This window comes from Salvia miltiorrhiza, chromosome 3, assembly GCF_028751815.1.
Source record: "Salvia miltiorrhiza cultivar Shanhuang (shh) chromosome 3, IMPLAD_Smil_shh, whole genome shotgun sequence".
NCBI classification, from domain to species: Eukaryota; Viridiplantae; Streptophyta; class Magnoliopsida; order Lamiales; family Lamiaceae; genus Salvia; species Salvia miltiorrhiza.
The window spans coordinates 15,779,645-15,807,540 of NC_080389.1; the positions used below are offsets into that span (position 1 = coordinate 15,779,645).

At 37.3% G+C, this 27,896-nt stretch overlaps 1 protein-coding gene and 1 long non-coding RNA gene across 2 annotated transcripts; one reads left to right on the forward strand and one right to left on the reverse strand.

The window, feature by feature from the left end:
- Positions 1–654: 654 nt before the first annotated feature.
- LOC131018449 (putative late blight resistance protein homolog R1A-10) lies at positions 655–2,889 on the forward strand. The gene has a single exon (XM_057947170.1). It carries the CDS (start codon positions 655–657, stop codon positions 2,887–2,889), a length of 2,235 nt encoding a protein of 744 aa, XP_057803153.1.
- A 13,630-nt stretch (positions 2,890–16,519) lies between these two features.
- LOC131017868 (uncharacterized) lies at positions 16,520–17,347 on the reverse strand. Its single transcript, XR_009099896.1, has 2 exons — positions 17,119–17,347; positions 16,520–17,035 (listed from the first exon to the last, which is right to left on the reverse strand). It is a non-coding gene; the product is annotated as an uncharacterized LOC131017868 (long non-coding RNA).
- Between the last annotated feature and the right edge of the window lie 10,549 nt (positions 17,348–27,896).

Below are 27,896 nucleotides of genomic sequence, written 5' to 3' on the forward strand. Positions count from 1 at the left end.
TTAACCTGCTTAAACAATAGTTTACCATAATGTCGGGTAATCATAACCAATCACTTCTAAAAACTCAAGAATATACAACTTACAATAATACAACGACAAGTTGTTTAAGTATCAAGGGGATAATTCTCTAAGCCATTAGTTTAAAATCTTTACAACACATCAATAAAGTAGAATTAATACACTAAGTAAAGGATTCCTTGTCAACGATCGAATATTCAGTCGTTATTATTTAAAAAAAAAAACTGAAAAAATAATAATTATCAATTAAATTGGATAATTATTTCTCACTCCAAAATTGGATTAAACAAGTATCGTGAATAATTTAAAGATTTCGGTAGAGTTAATTTATAATTTCTGTACAATTGATTTATAGATTCAATGAAATAATTCTAACTATTTTCTCAATAAGGAGTTTAATTGAAATAAGGAGAATCTGTAAGTCACAATGCTTATATCTCCTCAATTATTGTCAGAAACTTTATGTGGCTACCTTTCTTCTACCTTCAGCTTTCACATTATTGCCAACTGCCAAGATAAGAAATGTCGGTTGGCTCTACAGTTTACTAGTCGTTGACGTCGCCTAAATTAAGATTCTATCAAATTCTTGTCCAAAATTCTCATAATTATACTGTTTCCCTTCAACTGATATCGATCATGGCGGCCTACGCAGCCTTGGTTTCTCTTATGCATATCATAGACGACCTCGAGCGCCACCATTCCCCTCCGATTTCTCTCGACAAACAACAACTTGAATCCCTCACTGAAAATGTCACGTTCTTGCAGGAGTTTCTCGTAGCTTATAACTCCCCTGTTTCCGACGAAGCAGATCCATTGGAGATGCGTATTGCAGATGCAGCTTATGCAGCTGAAGACGCCATCGAATCTCATATCGTGGCCAAGATTCAGCTGAGCAGATCCACAGAAGCTGATAACTCCCCTGTTTCCGACGAAGCAGATCCAGAGGATCCAAATAATGTCTCATCAAATCATGATGATGATGAAGAGATGAACTTGTTTCAAGATGTGCAAAATGTGATATATGAAATGGATCAGATCAAGGGTTTGGCGATGCAGACGAATACAGAGAAGGTGGTGCTCCATGATAAGCGGCGTAGCTTCGTCTCTGCTTCTTCTTCCACCGGGAAGAACAGTAGTGGCATGGTGGTGTGCTCCGAGGGTGTCGTGAATGGAATCTTAGAAAAGCTCGTTTCGGACCAACGTGAACGCCAAGTCATCCCGATCACAGGAATGGGCGGGATAGGTAAGACCACTCTTGCCAAAACTGTTTATTCGAAGAAAATTATTGAGCAGCGTTTTGATGTTTGTGCTTGGGCTACTATTTCTCAACAATACAACACTAGGGAAATTCTTTGTGAACTTGTTTCTCAAGCCACTAACAAAAGCAAGGAACAACTGAGTGAAAAGAGTGAAGATGAACTAGGATTAGAGCTCTACCAATATTTGTCAGGTAGAAGGTTTCTTATTGTGATGGATGATATGTGGAGCATCAATGTATGGGATAGGATACAATGTTTCTTTCCCGAAAATGAGAATTGTAGTCGGATATTAGTGACGACTAGGCTTTCAAACTTGAGTTCCCAATTGAACAACAATTATAGCCTTCAAATGGAATTTTTAGATGAGGTTAGAAGCTGGGAACTCTTCTCAAAAATTGTGTTTGGGGTTGGAAGTTGCCCTCATGAGTTAGAGAAAATTGGAAAGAAAATAGTGGAGAATTGCAGAGGACTTCCTTTATCAATTGTTGTAGTGGGGGGTATTTTGAGAAATAGGGAACACACTCTAGGAGTTTGGGAATCAATTAGGAAGAACTTAGCTTCAGAAGTGAATTTGGAGAATGATAAGAATTGCATGAAACTGTTGAAAATGAGCTATAATCATTTGCCAGTTTATTTAAAGCCATGTTTTTTGTATATGGGAGTATTTGAGGAGGATGATTCGGTTAAAGTCTCAACACTCGTGAAGCTATGGGTTTCTGAAGGATTTTTAAAACCCATGAATGGCAAAAGTTTGGAAACTATTGCCATAGAGTTCTTACAGGACTTGGTTGATAGAAATCTCATTCTAGTTGGTAAAGTGGGGTCTACAGGAAACATAAAATTAGTCAAAATTCATGATTTGTTGAGGGATTTATGCTTGAACCAGAGCAAGAAAGATGGGTTCTATCATGTCATAGGGCAATCTAGTCCTCGAGGCATAAGTAGCCAACGCCGCGTTGTTATACCCAGGAACATGCCAAAGAAGAAAGTCCTTGATGACTTGCAGTCTATGCCACGTGCTCGTTCCATTATCAGTGAATATGGGAAAGTCCCGCGTATTAAGAATTCCGGGTTGCTTAGAACATTACATGCATACAAGTTTCGTTATCTTGAAGATGAAAGCTACCTTGCATCTCAGTATGTTAACCTGCGCCACCTTGTTGTTGTAGTTGGTAGCATGTCCTCGATCTTTACCTCGTTTACTCACCTCTGGAATCTGCACATATTGATCGCTTCTAGTTGGAAGGAGTTCACTGCACCTGCTGAGATTTGGAGAATGCCACAACTTAGGCATATTGAAATGACTAAAGGATGTATTTATCTTCCAGAAGCTTCGAGTGATGATGTCGTCGTCTTGGAGAATTTACTGGTGCTTGAGAGAGTAGCAAATTTCAAGTGCAGTGAAGAGGTGGTTAAGAGAATTCCCAATATCAAAACATTGGGGATAAAGTATTTTGGGAGAGGGGGAATCGAGCAAGATGATTATTATTGTCTGAACAATATCAAACGTCTGTTTAAATTGGAATCCCTCTCCGTATGGTGTTGGTATGATTTTAGAGCTTCTCTGTATGTGCTCACATTCCCCCAAAGCCTCAAGAAGGTTGACTCTTGACATGAATGATGGCTTGGAATGGGAAAAAATGTTGGAAAAGATAGGTGCATTGCCCCTTCTCGAGAAGTTCGAGTTGTGGAGCGGACGCTTTGGAACAGGCAAGTGGGAAATGGTTCAAGACCAGTTCCCTTCCCTCAAATATTTGGGATTGCATTGGTGTGCCAGTTTGAAGCATTGGACTGCGGAATCGAGCTCCATCTTTCCACGCCTTGAGAAGCTTCATCTTGATAATATGGAAGAGTTGAAGGAGATCCCGACTCAAATTGGAGACATACCGACCCTGCAAAAGATATGGATGCACAATTGTGGCGAATCTGCTGTGATGTGCGCAAAGGAGATCGTAGAGGAACAAGTGGAATTACAAGGGGAAGATCTTCCATTTTATGTTCAAGTTAGGCTTCTGGGTAAGAACGAAGCACTGCAGAGCTTGGCAGGCCCCAACTTCAAAGTTGTAATAGCTAGCTAGGTTTTACTACCATTATCTCTCTTGTGTTTGTGTGTTTGCTTATGTTTCTTCAATCGTCTACAATCTTCCTCCCTCTCATCTCATATCATCTCCCAAGAGAGAGAGAGAGAGAGATGGTTCTCAAGAAGGGGCAATGTATATCTTTCCCAACATGTCATCCAAAGCGTCTTGACTACGTTTTTTAAAGCATGTTTTGACTCAGTTTTGTTGACATTGACTTTGTTATAAAAGATTGGATAAAACGTTTACCATAAGCGTGTTTACTTTTTAGAATTAGTTTGAGAGTTAGCTTAGAGGGATAAAAATAATACTTCCTTCGTCTTATTAATAATAACCTTCTTCTTATTTTCGTCGACAGTCCTATCGATAATGGCTTAATCTAAAAGTAGAAATAATTAAGGCCTCTAATCCTCCTTAATTCTCATGCCAAACCTACTTCACACTCTAAATAAGTGGTCACCACTTGCTTTACACCATAAACTTACTTTACACATTATCCTTATAATTAGTCCCTACTTACTTTACACCCTAAACACTTCCTTTTTGATTCATGTATTAAGATAACGTGAGTCATTATCAACTAGAATTGGAGATAGTTGGAGGTTTTTCATTTAGAGGTCTAATCTTTCCCTCACAATTGAGAAGGTCAACCTTGAGTGGTTGGAGGATTTCTTGGAGTGATATATGGCCATCATTGGTTCATTACCTAATCTTCAAGTGCTTAAACTAAGAAACTATGCTTGCAAAGGCGAAAACTGGAAAACAACTGAGGGAGAATTTCGTGAACTGAGATATCTTCTAATAGACGTATCGTATTAGGTTGATTGGATAACTGAAAGTAGCCACTTTCCAAAACTCAAGTGCCTAATCAGTGCTGTGGTCTACATGAGATTCCAACACTTAAACTGATTGAGGTTGACGAACATCTTCTGGGAAAGGCAACAATTGGTGAAAATGCACACACCTTGGCGGCGGTGGTGGTCGGAGCATCTTCCTCTCGTTTGAAAATTTAATTTCCTAGTTGGTATTTTAATGATTTAGTTAGATGACTCCTATAGTTTCTTATATTTTTTTCAGCCGCGAAGTTTTGAATTGCTCAAATTAAAGAAGGCAAAGAGTTGATGGTAAGAGTATTTTCGTGGACAACCTTCAATTTAATTTTATATCATTCAAGGAGCATCATTTGGTGATGTTTGCTTGAGCAAATTCATGACTCTTCTACTTCTTTTTTCATGCTTTTCTTGTAACTAATGCTTTGTTAATGTATTTCCGACAGGGGCGGAGCCGGTGGGTGGGGGGGGGGGGGGGGGCAATGGGGTCACTGGACCCTCTGGAATTTCCAAAAATCCCAGGGGTATTTTAGTAATTTTACAAATATATTTAAAAAAATAAAAAATATTAATTTTATCTAATTTTTCTAATTGGAATTCCAATCCCTAACTTCTGCGAATTTCAATCCTTAACTTCGCTGCACATCATCTATTTCTTCGCTGCTCTCCGTTCGTTCTCACTCGCAATCGCCATATCCCAGTTTGACTCTACCGTTCGTCTACCGCTGAGCTGTCTCCGTTCGTCTCCCTCAGTTCATTTACCTTTCGTTGCTCCGCAAGTAAATGTTGTGTTTCCTATTCTTGGTCAATAATAGCTCAATGCTCACATAAATTTATTTAAGAGGTTGTGGGGGAAGTTCATGTTCCTTAGTCCTTGCTCCTTACCCACTGTTACTCTAGTTTTATTTAAGGGGTGTGGGGGAAGTTCATGTTCACATAAATTTATTCCAGTGTCCTTCCAAAAAATAAAACAATAAATTATCGTACTAGTTTAGTGATGCTAGACGACTAATGTGGTGATTATCTCATCTGCAATAATAATAATTCAAATGCATTTACAGACAATATTTCTGGTATGATGTATTATGTATATTGTGACAGAACAAAGGTAATGTTGCTAAATGGTAAGGTATGTCTTTTCTAAAGAAAACATATGCTATAATTTGAGACTTTTCTAGTTTTCTGCCCCGCTTCTGTAGAGCTTGCAAATGATGATTTTGGGTATTGACTTTACAATATAACTTGTGCTTGGTTATTAATATGCTTGCTAATTGTTATATTGGACTTTTAAAAAAAAATAATTATGTTTAATTTTTTAACTTGTTATATAATTTAAATAACATTATAATTATATTAATTATTATTATTTATTTTTTAATTTTTTTTATTTAATTATTATTTTTTTGAAAAAAAAAATTTTTGGACCCCCCTAAGTTGAAAGTCTGGCTCCGCCCCTGATTTCCGACAGCTGAATGTGGTGGATTAATCAACATTACTTATTGTATGCATTAGTTGTTTCTTTACAAAGATTGAATAGTAAAAATTATATTTATTTAAATATTATTTTTTTAAAAATTCTCTCTCTAATCTTTTTTTTTTTTTGAATAAATCTATTTTTTGATTTTTTTTAATTTTTTTTTCATTTTAACTTTTTTTTTTGTCTTTTCATGATATCAATTTTTATTGTTGTGAATTCTTCATTATTATTTTTTATTTTTTTAATATTCATCTCAAATAAACATAATTAAAATTAATTTATTATTATAAATTTAAATATTATAATTAAATTAGTATCAATTTTATATCAATATAGAAATATAAAAACGTTTCTGGTGCATTGCACGAAGGGCAAATGCTAGTATTTATTAAATCTATAGATTTCGGTAAGAATTAATTTATAATTTCAGTAGAATTGATTTATAGATTCAATGAAATAATTCTAACTATTTTCGCAAGGAGTTTAATTGGAGCATCCCATTGCTGAGGCAGTCCATTGGAGCGTCCCATTGAAATAATTAAGAAGAAGAAACAATGTAGTCAAATGGCCATAATGAAGATTGAAAATCAATTTTTGGCCCCTAATCTTAAAACATCAAAATATGGCCATTAATTAGGTGGTATGCCTAATTTGCCCTTTTTACTTATATTTCCCTTAATGCTTATTGCGTTTTTTTTTTTTTTTTTTGATATATTTGGTTTGAAAGTTATCATCTATATATAAATAGTGAGTGATTTGAAAGAGTTCAAGCTGATTTAGAATTGTCATAGGAACGAGATTCTTGTGTGTTTGTGGTTAGGATAATATTAGTAATATGATGTTACATTGTTGCCCTTAAAATAGATTTAAAAATAAGGACAAAATAGACAAATCAAATTTTGTAAAACAAAACACTTTTATAATAGGTATAGATATAGATTAATGCTCTGTTCATGTATTTCCGACAGCTGAATGTGGTGGATTAATCAACATTACTTATAGTATGCTAGGACGGATTCAGGGGGCAAGAGCCGCTTCCTCATTTTTGAGTTTTTTTTTTTTCATTTTCATTTTCATTTTAAAATATATATACAAGACATAATATATAATGCATTAATACATTATATATTTTAATTGCTTAACATTTTAAAATAATTTGTTATATTAGTTTGTCAAATTTGTGTTATTTTTGTCATATTTTCTTTTCTTAGTTAATTTTCAATATTGAATTTGAGTCAATTTTAGAGTTAAAATAAAGTTACAAATTATTAATAATGAAAATTAATTTTTTTATTCATTAAAGATTAACATTTAAAAGAAAAAAAATGCATAAAGTTATGTTTTTATATGCTTTCACTATACTTGTTAAATTAATGGAATGCGAACAATTATTTGTTATACTAGTTGTCACGGTTCTAATTCTAATTTCATTGAATTTCTATTTGGACATAAAAATAATTATACAGAATACTCAAAAAAAAAAAATTATCCCGATCCTCCCGCCCTTGAACCGCATGCAAATACTTTTTTTTTTTTTACCCCGTGCAAATACTTTCGCACACCATACTTTAGCAAATTCAGCCCCCCCTAACTAGGAATCCTGAATCCGCCCCCTGATTGTATTCATTAGTTGTTTCTTTTTTTTTTTCTTTTTTTTTTTGACAGAAAGCAACTTATATCATTAAACCGAGATATGGTTGGTGATTACATCAGGAATGGAGATCGAAGAAGAAAGCTCAGCACGAGACAGTAAAGCTACATTAGCTAGGTGATCTGCATTAGCATTTCCTTCCCTCAGCGTCCAACTAAATTCCACGATCCTCAGGGTAGCCAACTCATGGATGCTTGCAAGGATATCCCCAAGATAGGATCTATCTTCATTTCGATTGGTAAGCATCCAAAACAGGCCTTTGCAATCTGTCTCCACAATCGCATCATCCCCCACCCAAACTTACCCAGTAAGTGCAAAGCCTTCCAAGATAGCAGCAGCAGCTTCTCCCTCAAGCACCGAGAAAGCCCCCCCAGGAAGAAAACCAAACCGGCAGCACAGCACCGAGTCGGAAGGTCCAGTTACAATAGCACCAATACCCACCCCAGCTCCTTGCTTAACAGCAGCATCGCAAGCAACAACCACTTTATTGTCTCTGCTCCGTCTCACCCTCTAAGGATTGGAATGGTGATAATCCGGATTGCAAGTTGGTTTTGTCCAGTATGCACGTTGCACAAACATATTTCTAGCATACCAAATAGACCAAACCAAGTTAGCGAAGGCTTTATGGACTTCCTTCTCATTAGTTGCTCTAATTTTCTCAAACCAAGCGGGGATAGGGCAGATCTCATTTTCCGACATCGGCGGCAGACGGAGTGGGGATGCCGACCAAAAGAAGCGGGTCCAGTTGCAGTCACGAAGGGCTTGTTCCGCCGTCTCAATATGCTCTCCGCAACATCGAATGGACCTAGATAGGAGAGCTCTTGAGGTAGGAAGCGCATCAACAAGGCATTTCCAGAAAAAAGTACGAACCTTTGGGATCACCTCTAAGTTCCATATCCACCTGCACAAAATGTCAAAGCCACCAGAGGGCGAAGGCTCATTAGCTTCCCAGATGTTATAGGCTAGAGCATACCCGAACTTCACTGAATACAGATTGCACTTTCCATGTCGCCAAAAGGGACGATCAGGGCAAGAAGTATTAGCTTTGATATGGGCTGAGAGTTTCCACAAATCATCCGCGCTGAGAATCGAGGAAGTTCTCTCCTCATCCCATGAGCCTGACTCCAGCAACAAATCAGCCACCCTAGTATTCCTCCACTCTGCTTGAACAGAAGCAGCCCGAAAAAGTCCATCCCCCACCAGAAGCCAAGCATCAATACAGATTCAGATCCGAGCACCATCTCCAATACGCCAAGCCAATCCCGCAATCAAGAGTTCACGTTCTACCAATAAGTTTCTTCAGGCAAAGGATGGATTATGAGCATTATTGGCTAGGAGGATATCCGATCTTGGAAAACACCTAGCTTTAAGAGAACGTGCCAGCATCGACGAGTCATTGATCAAGATTCTCTATACTTGCTTTGTCGCAGCCCGCCATCTAGCCAGTGATAGCGTAGATCGGGTATCGATACGACTAATAAAATGATAAGGTAAAACAAGGGAAACTAGATGACTCATTAAGCGGAAGCTACTAATAATTCATGCTAAAACAAATAAAATATCATCAACCTTAATAGAAATATTGTCGGCTTTATAAAACCAAAAGCATCAGGATTCTAGTCAACAAAAACAAAGGGAGTATAGCTAAATATTTACAAGGATTCTTATTGTTCAGAGTAGCACAACAAAACGTGATCAGACTATATGTATGAAGGCATATAGCTGAGAGTGACAATCCTAATTAAGTTCAAAGAACATAGTCTTCAACTATTCACACTATCGTATAGGAGCATAATACGGTACTCAAAAGTCGTTTAAAACAACAACCCTCCAGCGGTCCTCCAATCTCTCTCCTTGCTCGTCCTGCACATTTAGAAATACATGCAGGGCTGAGTATAAAATACTCAGTGGACATAAGTCGAAAATAAACAATCTCGCTCTTAGAGCTATAAATTTAACTTGCCATTTATACTTTACACAGGGGTTTTACTCAAAAGAACCCGTGTAAGCAACTGATAAATTATAAGCGTCATAAAGTAATGAACGATAAACTGCAGTAAAAAATACTTAGCATGTAGTACCACTTCTACAACTCATCATCATCAAGGTATTGAGAAGTAGGCCTCCTTCTCAAGTACCGTAACTGGCCGACCTGACAGTCAGCTCACAGTAATTTCTGACCGGCCAACTCGGTATACAACTCACAGTTACCTCTGTGTACACAATCCCGCTTTTGGCAGGACCCGAAATCGTTTCATCCGTAGAGGGTAACGTACAGGCTCGTCGTCAACAAAACTCGGCAAGTTAATTAGTTCAAACATCAATTCATCTCAAATCATTTTTAAAACTCATAAACATCATCATAATCATCATTTAGAAAGCCAGTAATAGGGGTATCAGAAAGTAATGCCCACCTGAAAATCCTAGCTTTGGCTCTCGTACTTTGGAGTGATCTCACTTGCACCCTCGACTCGTATCTTCAGATATCATCATTGGCGTAGACGGTTCATGTAGTAAAATAAACGTCGATCAGACAATTCCTCACTAGATTCATTGCTCTCATCTTAGCACTACTCTTCGTTTCTCATTGGTACCTTGTAACTAATCACTCTTATAATAATAATACTTCCTAAATATTCACCGTTTATACTCTCAACTCATCACCAAATTTTTAAGTCTAAACAGTCCATTAAGGAACAAAATCCTAGATACTCAAACCCATATAACATCTAACAATCACATACTTAAAGTTATGGCATTATATCACATTCTTTAATACATTCTCGATAATTCACATAATACTAAATGACGCAATTATGCGATTAAATATCTTCAAGAAAAACCCAATTCGGTTAAGTAAATTAAACTCGGTAAAAGTTTTAATATATATATATATATATATATATATATACTCCATTAGCATTTTTTTGAATTTACACGGTGTATAGTTATCGTCATTAACACATGAAATTATAATAAATCAAAAGTAGGTGTGTTGTGAATGCATATACTTGTCCTCATACCCTCTGTTTTAACTTCAAGAAATAAACTGTTTCACCTCAAAACTCCCTTGGGTTTGGGATTCATACCATTTGAAACCTCTTGAAGTCTAGTTTCATTTAAAAAAAGTAGGTTGCAAAACTCTAAGTGGTTCAGGAGATATGACCATTTTCCTACAGCCTACCATATTCGGCAGTTTTGTGCAACTGGAAGTTTTGATTTTTGAAAAACAGTAGATCTTGTCAAAATGACTTGAAATTTTATGGATAGCTTGCTAACATGTTCATCTAGTTCATATAAAAATATGGAAACCCCAACTCAGGGGATACTACTGAAAAGGGTGACTCTAGTATCTGTTTCCTCCAAACTTTCGGTAGAAAGTTGCAGTTGGTGATTAATATTTTAAAAGGGTATCAAACAATGTCCAAATGACTTCAAATTTTACATGAACGTTCCTAACACTTTTATATACTTACCATAAAAGTTTCAAGAGTTTTGGGTATCAATAACCCCGTCGAATTACATCAAGTCAGTAGCTTTTTAAGCTAGTCATATTAACTCATCAATTAGTCAATCTTAAGCATATAGCCAAATACCCTATTTCCCATCAAACCAATTCATCATAATCTTCATCAATCATCTCTAATCATCATTTTAATCCATCAACTATCATACCTACAATCTCATAGGCTCACTTTCATACTCAAATCCTTACTTTCTTCATGAACTTCAAATTTCCAAACATCACACAAACTAACACCTTCAATAATCCATATATCAAAATAAATCCATGCTTTTCATGCAAAAGATTAATAAATAACATCTCAATAGAATGAATACACTCTCCACTTAAGGTTAGAAGATGAAAAAATTATAGAAGACTTCCAACCCTATTTTTTTTCGAAAATTTTGAAGAGAAGAAAAGGTGATGTTTTCATGCTTTAACCCTCCATCTACATGTTTATCAAGCTTAATTATAAGTAGATTCATGTGATTAGAAGCTTACTCTATGATTTTTAAAGAGGAAAGTATAGCTCCTTCTTCTTGAACCAAGCTTTCAACCTCAATCAAGCTTTTGATATAAAAATATATGTAGACTTTGAGTTTGATTTTGTAGATGATTATGGTGATGTATTAGCTTGTGCAGTTTTTTTTTTTTTTTTTTACTAACTCACTAATGGTGGTGGATGAAGAAAGTTGGCAGAGAAGAGAAAGGAAGGGGACGGCTATTATGAGGGATGAAAGAGAAATGAGATGTTTTATTTAATCCCATATACTTAGCCACCAAGTATAGGATATAGAACACATGCTTAATTATCCACTTGCACAAAATATCTTATCCACTTGCTTTGACTCCCCTCTCTAAAATAAGTCCTGCACACTAAAATGGGTGATCAGAGCTGTGAAAACTCGGCAGTCAGAGCTGCTTTAGCTCGGATTCAGCTCTGCTATCAGAGCAGAGATCACTCAACTTCAGCTCTGCTTGCAGAGCAGAGCTCGATTTCAGCTCTGCTATCAGAGCATAGCAGAGCTCGGTTGTGCAGAGCTCGGTTTCAGCTCTGCTATCAGAGCAGAGCACAGCTCAACTTGAGCAACTTCAGCTCTGCTACCAGAGCAGAGCTCGGTTTCAGCTCTGCTATCAGAGCATAGCAGAGCTCGGTTGTGCAGAGCTCGGTTTCAGCTCTGCTATCAGAGCAGAGCACAGCTCAACTTGAGCAACTTCAGCTCTGCTACCAGAGCAGAGCTCGGTTTCAGCTCTGCTGCCAGAGCAAAGCACATCTCAACTTCAGCTCTGCTACCAGAGCAGAGCTCGGTTTTCAGCTCTGCTGCCAGAGCAGAGCACATCTCAACTTCAGCTCTGCTGCCAGAGCAGAGCACATCTCAACTTCAGCTCTACTACCAGAGCAGAGCTCGGTTTTCAGCTCTGTAATGGACACAAACGTGAGAACGAATAAGGATTGGAGCAATATTGTGTCAATATTGTTGACTAAGTATACACCGAGGAGGACTAGTTCAAGGAAATATATCCACTAGGCCGCCGGTATACTCGATAATGTTGACTATGGTAGGTTCAAAGCCACAAGCTACCTTTCCAAACGCAATGTTGTTTCTTAAGAGGACTGAGCTAAATGTCTGCATACATCTGCATACGGCTTTCTCACTCATGTGGGGGATTGTTGGAAATATGGTTTTGACCATAATCTGAAATTAATTATTTAATTAAATATTTATTATTTAATTGAAATAATTATTGGATGTTAATCTATGTCTCGAGTAGATGAATGTGATATACTTGAAGTCTCAAAACCGATTTTCGGTGAGTGAGATATTGTATATCGAAGTTTGGATATTGAGTAGGGGAATAACACTTGGATGTGTTATCCCATTTTGGACGACTTAGGCTTTATGACTTGGGCCTTATCTTCTCTTCTTGGTTGGCCCAACTGAGCTTGTTTCCAGCCCAACCACCGAAGCCCGTTAGGTCAGCCCAAGACTGCAAAGTGGCAGAACAGCTTCGTCCAGCCTGTAGCAGCTTTCGAAACTGCACAGCCGTTGAATTCTGCAATTGATGTAGAATCAATTTGTAACTTGCAATTCAAATGGTTTTGAATTGTGTAACATCCATAACAGCTCCTGCTGTTTAATGTGTTTTAATCCTCCATATGTATGAGAGTTGCCTATAAATAGGCGTCTAGAGCATGGCATTTTATACGAGAAAATTCTGCAATTTTACTCTCATTCTTTACATAAAACGCTCAGTTCTTGATCCTATTCCGTTCGCCGAAGCTCGTCGGATTGTGGTGCTACATCCTACGAGACGTCGCCGTTTTACCTTTGGGGAAGATTCGCCAACACCGAGAGCACTATCGGGGCGATAATCTTCTTGCGGGAAGAGTTTCATCTCGACTCGGCGTTCTTTCTTGTTCACTTATTTTCTGACCAGATCCAGCGCGCAGAGCAGAGCCGACCTCCAGAGCAGAGCTGACCTCCAGAGCAGAGCTGAACTCCAAAGCCAGAGCTGACTTCCAGAGCCAGAGCTGACCTGATCCAGAGCAGAGCAGCGAGTGCTGACCTGATCCAGAGCAGAGCAGCGAGTCTAGAGTAGACCCGTTCGACAGAGCCAGAGCAGCGAGTCCGGTTTAACTTACAAGTTAATCATTCAATCCAGAATAATGTGAAGGAGATGAAGCTGCGCACAGCGGTGCTTGTGGCAATAATGTGCAGCGAGGAGCATCGTTGGAGAAGAGAGAGAGATTCAAGTGGAGAGGGTTGGGCTCTCTTTTTCATTTTTAGATTTGGTCAACCAACCACCAAACGTGAAAATGACGTGGACGCCGGAAACGCCACATATACACGCCGGGAAAAAAAAATTTAATTGATGTGACAGTCATGTAGGAAATTACAATTATGAAAATAAACTGTCTTCCAGAATCCAACATGGAACTACTCGATCCAAATTAAGTAAGTTAAAGAAAGATAATAACAAAGTGTTGGTTTGAAATTTATCGAGCAGGTTAGTGGGAATAGATTTAATTATTCCCAATGATGTGAGCTACCAATGACCTGAGCTAGTGTGTGATTGGATGACGCAGTTTAGCTTTGAGAAGAAAAATAAAATGAACATTATCACAACTCAGAAGCTCTTGATAATATGCAACAAACCTTAGATCAAATCCTAGAAAGTCGTGATGATCTCGTCACTCATTCTGTAAAACTACAAATTATATCAACCCGCGACCAATCTATTGTGTTGCAATGGAATCTCAAACATTATCCAAACAAAGAGAGAATAAGAGAGGCAGCAAGTTCAACACATGAGTCCAAACGCGACCCATCAATGATTCAAATGTAGTTTGGTAATCGGCCACCGAATCTTATTGCGTGAGTTCTGCCAACATGCCCTCAGGATCTTCAAACTGGGACGGTCCAAACAGGGTCGTACCTGAGGGCATGCTCAACATGCTGCCGCATAGGGCCCCAAATTTTTGGGGGCCCAATTTTATATATATATATATATATATATATATATATATATATATAGGGAGAAGATCCATAGAGAATGCTAAGTATTTTGAGAAAGAAGAATTAATCATAGCCCTTAGATTTAGTGAATCTGACGGTACATATCAGTTCTTTTTAGTTTCATCCGTTTAGTGTAGTAAGGTTAATTAAGTAATATTGCTTTTTTTATGTAACCGACTTTAGGTTGACCGAATCTCACTTATTTTTTGATATAGTTTTCAAGATTTCATTCATTAATTTTATATTATTTATTTCTTAATTATTCCTCTATATTTTTTATATGTAACCGTTTTTTTATGTTTTATGTTACCCTTAAACTCGAGAATAGCAAAGTCTGTAAGGTTTGTAAAGCTTTTAATTTTCGTCCTTGAAAATGGAAGAAGGTAATGATTTTCTTAATTTTTTTAATTATTGGATGTAGTCGTGTGTTGTTGTTTTTTATTTTTATACATTTTTTTGTTATTGTTTGTTTTGTATTGTGATTACTAAACAGAATAGGTTAAGTTTTGAACAAAGGATAAATTAACATATTCATATTATTATAATATTATTATTCGAATAAACTACTACTACAATTTTGAATAATTGATTATATTTTTCTTCTTTTATAAGTTTATTAGTAAAAGGTAATTTAATTGAATTAATACATGATTCGAATACATAGGATGCATTATTTGAAATTATATTGTACTATATATTTTGAATAACTAGTTTATTATTAATGAATAAATTAATCATATTAGGTAAAAGCTTTGAATAAATGACAAATCAACATATTATTCGAATAAACTTCCAGAATATTTTGAATAATTCATTATAAATTTCTTATTCATAATTTTATTTGTAAAATGTAATTGAATATAATGAACACATGATTTGAATATGTAGTTGCATTATTCGAATACATATTGTTTAAATTTTGAATAACTAGTTTTATTTAGATTTATTTAGATGTTCGTAATTTTTATTTGCTTGTTCGAAATGTTTTATGATAGATATTTTATGTCTAACAAGAAAATTTTGAATATTTTATTTAAATGTTTGTAAATTTTATATGCTTGTTCAAAAAATATTATATTAAATATTTTACAATTCTCAATCACATATCAATAATCAGATATCGAGTTGAATGTGAAAAATGTTGTTTTCGCACTTCTACCTATTTATCAGAATATTTTATATATTTTAAGTAAAATAAATTAAGTATCAAATTCTGTAAAAGTTAAAAAAAAAAAAAAAAAAAAACTATCCTCTATTTTACTCTTATTCAAAATTTTCTATGTCAATAAGAAAGATTCGAATATTTTATATAGATATTCCTAATTTTATTATGCTTATTCAAATAGTTCTATGTTAAATTCGCAATCACATATTTTTACAATTCTTAATCAAATATTCTATGTTCTATGTTAAGAATTTTTACAATTCTCAATCAGATATTAATAAATTCAAATATTTTATTTAGATGTTCATAATTTTATTAAGCTTATTCGAAAAGTTTTACATTAAATATAGGAAATTTTCAAGTTTTTCAAAAATAAGTCACGTTTTTTATGACAAGAAAAAAATGTAAATATTTTATTTAGATGTTCATAATTTTCTTACGTTTATTCGAAATATTTTATGTTAATTATTTTAGGTCAACAAGTAAAATTCAAAAAAAATATTTAAATATTCGTTATTTTTTTACGCTTGTTCGAAATATATTTTTAAAAATAATTTTACAATTCAATCAAATATCAATAGGAATACAATATGTAACGAATAATCACAACTTTTCAATGAACAAAACATAATTTTTTAATGAATATAATACAATTTGTACTTACAAAGAATCTCAATTTATAGACGAATAGAACACAATTTATAAATGAACATAATATAATACAATGAATAAGTCCCATAGATATTTTGAATAATCGTATAATGAATATGTTGTATTTTAATTGAATAATCATTATCCAATAATGAACAAGCTACACTAATGTATTGAAAAAATCACTAGTACTATTTTATTACACATTATAACCGAACAAACTTCAGCAATTTAATGAACAAGTGTTGTTTATGTTTTGAATAAAACTTGTATCTTATTCAAACTTGATCAATGTCAATACAGCAATGATGCTGGAGGAGGATGATTCAACATGAATATGCATTGGCATATATGAAAAGCAGCTCAGTGAATACCAATGAAGTTATAACATGCTAAACAAGAAATTTTGACAGAACCACATACTCTGACCCACAAGCAGAGAACTTAAATGCCAACATTGAAGGCAGACAATTTTGTAGCATACACGAAATACATGAACATTTCCACGCATAAAAAAGAAACTGACTGCAAATCCAAAGATAAATTCAGAATCCAAAACCAGCAACCAGAAGGCAATACATATCAGCTTATTTTCCAGTAAAACTAGATGGTAGAGAGCTTTTCAGAGTCACAGATAATTCGAGTATTGATAACTAACTTCAGTATTTGTGCTCCATCTTCTCCTTTTTCAGGTACTACTGCACATACGAATAGGTGCCGACGACGGGGCTGAGAAGGAGCGGGGCGCTGAGCCAATTCTCGGAGATCTTGCCGGACAAATCCTTCCAGAGGCGACAACGAGGTTCCATATCCCAATTTTTCCCTGTTCCCAAAACTCCAAACGAAAGGAGCCCTAATTCAGTATCAACGATAGGCCTCGCCGCTGCAATTTCCGACGAACAGTCTCGTTTTACTGTATTGGAAAATTTTTACTTCAATCTAAAGTATAATAAATATAGAACTCACCTTCTTCGATCTTGTTTTTTCCGGCAGCAATGATGAACTATTTCTTCAGTTTCTCTTCGATTCGTGACAAAAGTGGCTGAAATTTTGATTTTTTGTCTTCAGAAATTGTACTCTAATTTACCCTACATTTAACCACGAAGAGGAGAAGTTGAAGAGTGGAAATCGGGATTTGATCGAATATTCGAGATTACTAGGGAATGTAAATTTCCCTTTAAGCCCTTTTTCGTCCATAATTCATTATCTGAATTATTCAAAACGCGTTTTTTTGTTTTGTTTTTATTTATTCGAAGTTATTGTGGCCGTTGGATTTGGTGGATCTAAAGGTAGGGGTTTATTCTCTATTCTCTATTAGAGTAGTATTCTCTATAGATCCCTCCCCTATATATATATATATATATATATATATATATATATATATATAATTATTTTTGTTTAACAAATAGTATTCCAAAAATATATGCAGTAACTGAAAAGATATTCTAAAAAAAAGTGAATCTACGATCAACTATATCGCAAGACGGGTTGAATGGTTTGGTTATGTTATCAATTAAAAGAAAATTGGTTGATCAGTTAGATTACAAACTTGATAAATACATTTGCCTCTAAAACTGTAATACGTGTTGTATTTAGATAAGGTAAGAAACATATCTTTATTTTGAACTAATTTTTATTGTATGTTCTATCAATATTTCATATTATTTATTTTTTCTAAAATTCTAATATTTTTGTCATTTTTATCCTTGCTAGATATACAAGAAATTGTGTTTTGGTTAGATATTGTGAGGACAGATTGCATTCAATACTGCTACTACGGTGAACCATATTATAAAGTATTTATTTACATAGCTTCGTCTTATGAAAGTTCTTTTCTTCATTTAGATCATACCGTTAATGTTGAATTCTTAATAACTTATCTTTTCTTCTCTTTTGATTGAAAACTCTTTTGAATAATTGGTTGAAAAAGTTTGTGTTAATATATTATTGTTGTTTTATCGATATAAAAAAAATTATAAGGGCCTATTTTTTAATTTTTGCTTAGGGCCCTGTGAGATACAGGACCGGCCCTGGGTCCAAACCGGGAACGAATCCGCGACAAGAAGTCAGGCCAAGTAGATAACATGCCTTAGGCTTGCAACCATTGGAACCAAGTAGAAGCTTTGCCATCCAAGTGAAAGGCAACGATCTGTAGGCGCTGGTCATTGAGGGTCCGATGGAAGCTGAAATAGTGTTCAATCTTGAAGATCCGATCCTCGCCGTCAAAACGAGGGACCTCGAGTCGGGCACCGGTGTTGTCATGGGAGGAGGGTGAAGTGTGAGATGACTTGAATAGCATGACAAGCTCGTCGATCTATTTCTACAAATTGCCGCTAAGCACGGTGAGTTGGGTCTGCCACTCCGGGATGTCGGGAGCCATGGATAGCTAAATGAAAACACCAATTAATACGCTACTCATTAATTATCACCTTGGAGATAACGTGAAACTCCTCACAACTCTCACGATCACGCAAGAATTAACTCTCAAAGGTAAATATTCATAGCATAAGCATCAAAATAACAACTCCCTGGCCTTATATAATGGCTTGGGCGACACAGCAGAAGGCAAATAAACAAATTAAACCCTAACCCTACGGGCTCTCAAGCATGGCCCAAAGAAAGAGATAAATACTTAACTAGATAAGTTCTATCAAAACAAGGAAAGATACGATCTAAATCTAGACTTGATCATGTAGCGAAGTGTGCGGGTTTCTTGATTTCTCTACGGGTCCGTCGTTGGGCTAAGCTGGGCTCCTATTGCTGGATTTCGGTAATCTTGGCAGTTGGGCTCGTATCACAATATAAAAAATATTGAGAATTAGGGTCACATACTATATAAAATTAATAATAAATTAGATCATAACTGCAAAAAAAAAAAAAAAAATGGTAACGCTTCATCTCCATTGAGATTTCAATTTATTTAATATTGTTGAAAAACATTACAAGATGATTTTGTCCTATTTTGCGTCACAAAAACAAAATCCTCCATAACAATGGTACACACATTGGATTGTGCATTCAGGATCACTTGTTTCTGATCCTAATTGTAAGTTGCAGCCACATCTTCCAGGATCATCAATCACAGATTTTGCGACACAATTATGCGAGGTACACTCCGCGTCGCACTTACATGCAGGACCTTCAAAAATAGTTGACAATAAAAGAATGTGGTATATAAATAATTGGATTCAACATCAATTTTTTTATTAAAGTTACCATAATCGTCGAAGGCCGGTTTTTGCTCGTCGAGACAAATGCAAACGCCATCGAGGCATAATGGAGAACCTTTATTGCATCTAAGTTTACAGTTCTCATGCAACACACATTTTGCTAATGACATTTTTACTGAATTTATTCAAAAAAGAAAAAAAACATCAAATACATCATCAAAACTAAAAACAACATGTTCGAGAAAATTATTTCAAGGTTGTAGTCTATTTCTTAGAATATATATGAGTACTTTACCAATTAATTGGACTTAATTGGTAAATTAGTCAAAGAGTATTTTTCGTTGAAATAAATACAACGTGAAAACTTTCAGGTCATTCCATAAAATGCTATAATTATAAAATAGAAAACAACAAAGTTTATCTTTAAAGCTTATTAGTATGTAATCTATAAAAACACTATATTTATAAGTCTAACAAAATTTTCTACTTAAATTATAAAAAGCAAGCTCAGAACACATTAGAGGAAGAGATATACTAACCATCAACTATCATTAACAAAAAGATGATGGTAAAAATCGACTTTTGATGAGAATCCATGTTATATATATATTTTGATGATGAATGCTTGCACTAGAATTGTATATTGAATCGACTTTTCCTCATATTTATATAATGTTTCAAATAAGAACTCCTAATATTTATGAGTTAACTATATATGCTATAGTATTCATATTGGCATATAGTATTATTTAATCAAGTATGGTAAATAAAGATCATGTGTATATAAACCAATACTGATTTAAAGAAAATACATATTGATTCATTTTATTTATAAACATTTCTTTATTTATGCCGTATAAAAACGCATCAAATTACTTTGAAGAAGAAGAAATAATAAGGTTCTTGCACGAATTTATTTGGAAATGAAAATTAATTAAGGACGTTTTCTAATAATCAATACTACTTCTCCCATTGCTTATTTTATTTGACATCGAATCTGAATGGTTAATTTTTATGCGTCTTGATTTTTTTCCTAGTGAAGCATATGTTTCTGCGTCGAATCAAATGGGATCTAGTGTCCTAACAATTTTTGGGGTGTACCTTTACCCCCTCTTTTCATATGAAATAATCGATGTGTGAGTAAAGTATCTACATACAATTAGTCTACACATTTTCTCTGACTTCGCCAGAGAAATGGGTCTCCAGCGGAATGGTGATTTCGCTGCTCTGGATCTGATTTCTCTGGCGATGCTTTTCGCTGGTCTGGACATGATTCCTCTGGCGTCGATTTCTCTGACGCTGACTCCGCTGGCATATTGACTCCACTGGCATATTGACTCCGTTGGCATATTGATTCCGCTGGCATACTGACTCCGCTGGCTTTGACTTTCCTCTGACTTAGAAGCCAGCGCACTGCTCAACCGTCTCGGCGGTTATTTCTTTTTCTATAAATACCTAGGGTAGTTATTGAGTTGTTACTTAAGAATTTCAATTACTGTACGAGCTAGTTGAGAGTGAGGATACATAGCAATCTTGATAGATTTGTAGGCTATACACTTCTTCTAGGGTTGAGAGTTCTCAATTGTAATTGTAAAGTTCTTGAGTGTTCATAGTGAAATAGAGTTGATTTGTTGAGTATCGACCCTCGTCGTCGTTGTTGAAGGCTTCCTTCGACTTTGGGCAGCCACAGCGCATCTACAAAGCCGCAAAACAGCAGCTGCACAGCGGCGCAGCAACGAGGTAGCAGCAGCCTCGACAACCTGCAAGGAAAAACACACAAAGAGAGGAACAAGGGGCGTCGATCTTCTCGGCTCAGGTACAGCTCTCTTCCTCTCGATCACGCACACACTAAGCCACGAAGAATCACAAAGGGGACGTTGCTCTCGCCGGCACCACAATCGGCCAACAAGCCTTACACCTTCACCGGTAGCACCTCCACACAAAGGAAGAACACTAAGCAATTTTCGTCAGCTCTACAGCCACAGACCAAGGGCTCTTTAAATAGCCTACCATAGAAGGATCTAGAGAAGGAAGGTGAAGAGGTTCATGGGGGAGAAGAAGCGTAGGGGTCACAGCCCCAAAAGGGCACTAATTTTCGACTGGAAGGGGGAAATGGGAGGGCTGCCAAAATAAGGAGGATAGGGCATGGGCTTGTTGGGCCAAATTTGGGCCAACTAACAACATCTCCACCTTTGGCCCAATCACGGTATTGTGTGCATCAAAGAGGAAGCTGTACCATAATCATCATCGCCGAGCCCCCTGTTAAATCACAAAGAAATAACAGGGAAACACAAGACCACAAAGGTCAACGGGTAAACTAACCAAGTCAATTCCTGCAAAACACAAACAAGAGAAAGACAACCACCAAGCACGAAGCACACTAACACAAAGTTAGTCTAGCACAAAGGGCCACAAAGAGCTAGCACAGATCACAAAGTACACATGATCACGAAGATAACATGCGACACAAACGGTCATCACAAAGTAAAACTCACAAAGCCACATAGACACAAAGCTACTAATCAATCACAAAGACACTAAGCCACAAAGACTCACATAGTCATTAAGGCACTAACCAACGAAGTCTCACAAAGCCACAAAGCCTAAACAATCACAAAGAACAACACTAAGGCATTAAGAAAGAGCTCCACCTTAGAACACATCACTATTGGTTTCATTACCAATTACATTAGCATGCTCTACATCTTGTTTTTTCTTAGGGTGAGGACAATTGTCACGACCGGCCCTTAATTAAGGATAATTAAGCCGGGGAAACCGTGACTAAGGGGGGGGGGGATTAGAAGCGGGGTAGAAAGGGGAATAATTAAACAAGGAAGGATAGTATTTAATCATTGTTAACAAAAGGAATAATTATAATATAACGGAGGTTTAGTCATATTGACTCAAATAAACTAGTAAGTTCGGATAATTCCGACTTAGCCAAAACAACATAATACTTCTGAGTACGCAGCGGAATAAGGTTCTGATTACATGTATGAAGACATGTATCCCCAGAGTTCATTATTACATAAGGATAAGACAAAAGACTCCGCTCGTCACTTCATCACCACTACCAGCTGCTCAACCTGCACATTTAGAAATATATGCAGGGCTGAGTACAAAAATACTCAGTGGGCACTTATGCCTAAGTATAAAAATACATGCTAAATAAATTGTAAATTGTCATGCCATCATAAACAGTACAGCAAGGGAGTTTTCGTTAAAAGAGCCCAAGCCTACTAAAGTCATTGTGATTCTTAAAGTTCGTCTGATCAGTCTAAGTTCTCATAATCTATCATATCTGAAGCTGTGTGCCGGAGAGGTGGCCACCTCTCACGGACACTTGACCGGCCAACCCGCTCGATGACTCACGGCCCTGGGTGTACACTAGCCCTGACAGGATAGCTATCAACTGCTCAGGACCCGAATTCGATTACATAACTTGGCAAAGCCACATCAGACAGATATCATACTGAAATTGAAACATTTTATGGCAAGACAATACGTGAAATAACTTCAATTCAAAGATTTTGTCATGAAATAACTTGTTCAACTGTAATATGAAACTCATTTGGTATATATGAAAGTAATGCCCACCTGATAGAAACTTTCTGTGGTACAGTAGCTCCTTGATTGATTATTAATCTCGTGCTTGACCTTTATTACGAGAATATAAATAAGATACTGCTCGAGCAAAATCCTCAAATAATGAGAATACGAAATTAACGATGCATGATCCTCTTATGCATGAATTATTATTCTGAGATAATAATCAGGGAATTTCTAATGTTAATCCAAGCTATCAGATTTAAACAAAAGCTAAGTCTCGTCTCATGGAGCCGGATAATTAACTAAAATTAATCCGTTCTCTTCAGGGTGTTCTAATCCGCCAATTAAATAAATCTCGCTCGATATAGCCGATTAAAAGGGTAGTTAAACTGAACATTCGACATATGATCTTGTAAGAATTAATCGGGCTTAATAAATATGAACGGAAATAATAGTATAAGTTCAAATAATTAAGAAGGCTCAACATAAGGCAGCCCAATAATTAATTAAATAGAAGTGGGCTTGGATAATTAATATGAAAGGCTCAATTGAAATAATTCATTGGCTTAAGTAATTAAATAACTCTTGGCCCAAATGAATAAATAATGAATAGTTGGGCTCAAATAAATTAATCAATCAAGGCCCAGCTGAGATAATACACCAGCATAATTAAAATAAAATGCAGTTGGGCTTTAATTTAAATAAATTCGGCCCAAAGAAATAAAATAACAAAGGCCCATCTGAATAAATAACACAAGGCCCAACTGAAATAAAATAGAACAGGGCCCAAATTAATAATAAAGCAAGGCCCAACTGAAATAAAATAGAACAGGGCCCAAATTAATAATAAAGCAAGGCCCATTTCTTCTCAAATTAATCGGCCCATTCGAATCTCTCTCTCTCATCTCAATCAGTCGAACTCCCTCTCCCTTTCTCTCAAAATTCTCAATTTCAGACGCCGCTCAAGACCTCTCTCTCTCTCTCGCCCGCTCTCGTCTCTTCGCGAGCTCCGCCGCGAACTGCTCCGGCGAGGACGACGGCCAGCCGAGCCTCCTCCCTTCGTCTCGCTTCTTCCTCAATTCACATCAGCCCTAACTCACGAATTGAAGGCCTTAATCGAGCCCTAACTCATGAATTGAAGGTTGCCGTCGCCGCTGCAACTGGGTGTCCGGCGAACGGCTGTCGTCTGCGTCTCTAAGGCCGCCGCCTTCGTTCGTCCTCCCTCCTTCCTCAATTGAATGGGGGATCCCCAATGAGGAGCCCTAATTTCCCAAAATCCAAAATCGCCGCCGCCGCTGTAACTCCCGGCGAACAGCCGAGGTCTCGTCCGTCCTCCTGCGTCGGATTCTCTCTTCATTATCCCCTCTCTCAAGCCCTCTGAAGGTGATGAAGGGAAAGGCCCTAGTTATTCCCCTATCTGAATTGCTGTCGCCACCAGTGGAGGCCGGCGAGTCCGCGAGTCAGTGAGGTCAGCGTCGCCGTTACGTTCCTCCGGCGACCAGGGAAAGGTCCGCCTTTGTTGTTGCCCTCCGGAGTCAGCGGGTTCGAGCCGTGCTATGCCGCTGCTGGATTCTGGCGGAGGAGGGTACGCCGCTTGTTGCTGTCCTCTTTGGTTCCAACGAGGCAGCGGGAGTTCGCCTTCACCGCTGTCATCGTCGTCTCAGCTTCAACCGAACGGGAAAGCCGTCGTTCTTCCTATCGTAAGCTAAGTGTTCTAAATCCTATGGTTGCCTCTATAGGTGTTTATACTGCTCATCGATAAGTTTTGTATTTCTTATGTGAATAAGCCTTCCTGTTTCCTATTCACTTCTTTCATAAAAACATAATATGATGTTGTGACTTGTGCGGCATGAGGGAGTAAACTGAGATAGACTGATCACCTTGAATGTTTGTTTTGGTGGGATGTTGCTGTGGTTGAGTTGATGATAACTGAAATAGAAGGTTGTTGGCTTTTCTCAATACTTGCAGGAGTATAAGAATTTAAGTGGAGGAATTAAAGCCAAATTTACCTCTTGAAGTTTTTGGCAGGGAAATGAACTGATGGTTTATCTTACTTCTTCCATTGTTAGCTGGAGTATCAAATGCTTGAAACTGAAAATGGTAGTATTTGTTGTTGCTTAACGAATGCAGGTAACATTATGGAAGAAGATGGAGAAGTTTAAGCCAAAACTTACCTTGAAGTTGGCAGGACAGTAGGGAATGCAGATTTCTGCTATTCTTGGAATCCTTAAGTGAAGAGTGTGAAGAAATTGTTGGCTGGTATTAGAGACTAAAGAGAAGGCAAAGGGTTGCTTGCACTTGATTGTGCTAAGTAGGTGGTAGGGTGTAGTGGCAGGGGAATTGGAACAGTTGGGCGGCTGCTGGAGCATGCTAAGGAGTAGGGGTAGGGTGTAGGGAGGAGGGGATAGGAGGGAAGGGGCTGCAGCTGTAACAGCACGCCTCTTATCCCCCATTTTTTTCCTTCTTTGCTTTCTTTTTTTCTCATTGATGGCAGATGGTGTAAAAAAAAATTGTGGGTTAGGAACTTGTGAGATAATTGTAATAGATAGGTTGTAAAAATTGTGGTGGATATATGAAATAAAATCCTTGTGTTTTGGAAGTTCTAAATCTGAATATTGTAATGTGTGTGACGATGTATCTGCTCGATATTAATATCGATGGACTGTAAAATAATTCTAAATTAAATCAGTAGATTTAATTCGTTTGCTCATCTAATATCTAAATTAAATCCGAAGATTTAATCATCCTCACAAGCCGGAATAAATTCACGACTTAAGCAAGAATAATAATAATAACTAATAATATAAATAATACTTCTATTGCACTTAATAAGTAACATGACTTCGCTAAGTCAGTTATAATTCTTGAAATAGTAAAAATAATAACGATTGACTGGCTCAATAATCCATCTCGCGATTTCTCACGTGAAATAAAATAATAACTCTGCTTCAAGTACTACATAACTCAAAGTCATAAGTCAAAATTAATCAAGATCAACACTGAAAGATGCAATAATTAATTATTGCATTACTGGTTTTAATAAATTAAAAGAGCGGGTTACTACATACTACCCCTCTTAACAAAAATTTCGTCCCGAAATTTGCATATCTCTGTTAAAACAGCTCGGGGTATTTCTCCTTCATCTTGTCTTCAAGCTCCCACGTGGCTTCCTCTTGTCCGTGGTGTCTCCATAAGACTTTCACTGATGTGATTGCCTTATTCCTGAGTTGTTGCACTTTTCGATCTAGAATGGTCTTTGGTCTCTCTTCATAGCTCAAGTCTGGGCTAAGGATCATCTCTTCTTGGTGGATCACATGCTTCGGATCGAAAACGTATTTCCTAAGTTGTGACACGTGGAAGACGTTGTGAACGTTTCCAAAACTTGGCGGTAACGCCAACTTATAGGCCACTGGACCTATCCTCTCTAGAATTTCATACGGTCCTATAAATCGAGGTCTAAGTTTTCCCTTGACACCAAACCTAGTTATCCCCTTGGTGGGAGATACCTTTAGGAAGACTTTGTCTCCTATTTCAAAATGTAACTCAGTTCGGCGTGCATCAGCGTAAGATTTCTGTCTATCCTGTGCCTCCTTTATTCGCCCTCTGATCTGGCGGGCTATCTCAACCATCTCATCGACCATGTCTGGCCCTAAAACTTTTCTTTCACCCACTTCATCCCAGTAAAGTGGGGATCTGCACTTCTTTCCATACAGCGCCTCGTAAGGCGCCATATCAATGGTCGCCTGATAACTATTATTGTAAGCAAACTCGACCAATGGCAGCACCGATTCCCAGTTTCCGCCTCTGTCCAAGCCTAAGCCTAAACAGAATTCGACACACGAATCCTAGATATCTACCAGCAGATAAGCACCAAGCCTAAACTGCACCAGATGGCAGCAACTAAAAAATTGAAAAACAAGAGAGGTTTAAGCCGCTTTACCAGAGCGGGATCCTAAGGTCAGGACCCCGACTTACCAATGCGACGACGAGGTCAACCGTGGCTCTGATACCACTGTTGAGTATCGACCCTCGTCGTCGTTGTTGAAGGCTTCCTTCGACTTTGGGCAGCCACAGCGCAGCTACAAAGCCGCAAAACAGCAGCTGCACAGCGGCGCAGCAACGAGGTAGCAGCAGCCTCGACAACCTGCAAGGAAAAACACACAAAGAGAGGAACAAGGGGCGTCGATCTTCTCGGCTCAGGTACAGCTCTCTTCCTCTCGATCACGCACACACTAAGCCACGAAGAATCACAAAGGGGACGTTGCTCTCGCCGGCACCACAATCGGCCAACAAGCCTTACACCTTCACCGGTAGCACCTCCACACAAAGGAAGAACACTAAGCAATTTTCGTCAGCTCTACAGCCACAGACCAAGGGCTCTTTAAATAGCCTACCATAGAAGGATCTAGAGAAGGAAGGTGAAGAGGTTCATGGGGGAGAAGAAGCGCAGGGGTCACAGCCCCAAAAGGGCACTAATTTTCGACTGGAAGGGGGAAATGGGAGGGCTGCCAAAATAAGGAGGATAGGGCATGGGCTTGTTGGGCCAAATTTGGGCCAACTAACAACATCATGATTGTTTCTGCACCGTGGATGTAGGATTGAAAAATCCGAACCACGTAAATCGCCTTCGTGTTCTTTTCTTTTATGTTCTTGCTGCGTTGATTGTCTTCCCGAGTTATTCCACAACAAGTGGCGCCGTCTGTGGGAAACGGAAGATCGACGCACACCAACTGTTCGAGATTTGAATCGGAGGAAATCTGAATTGGAGGAATCCTTGATCGGTGGAGGAATCGCCATTCTTTTCACTACCAAATGTCGATTGCTAAATTCGACACCGAGAAGTTCACAGGGAAGAATGATTTCTCCCTGTGGAGAATGAAGATGAGGGTCGGTCTCATCCAACAGGGCCTTGATGATGTTCTGACTCAAGAAAAGGCACCTAAAGAAGGAGATGGGAAGGTGAAATTCGCTGAAATGCAAAAGAAGGCGCATAGCACTATCATCCTGCATCTGGGAGATAAAGTG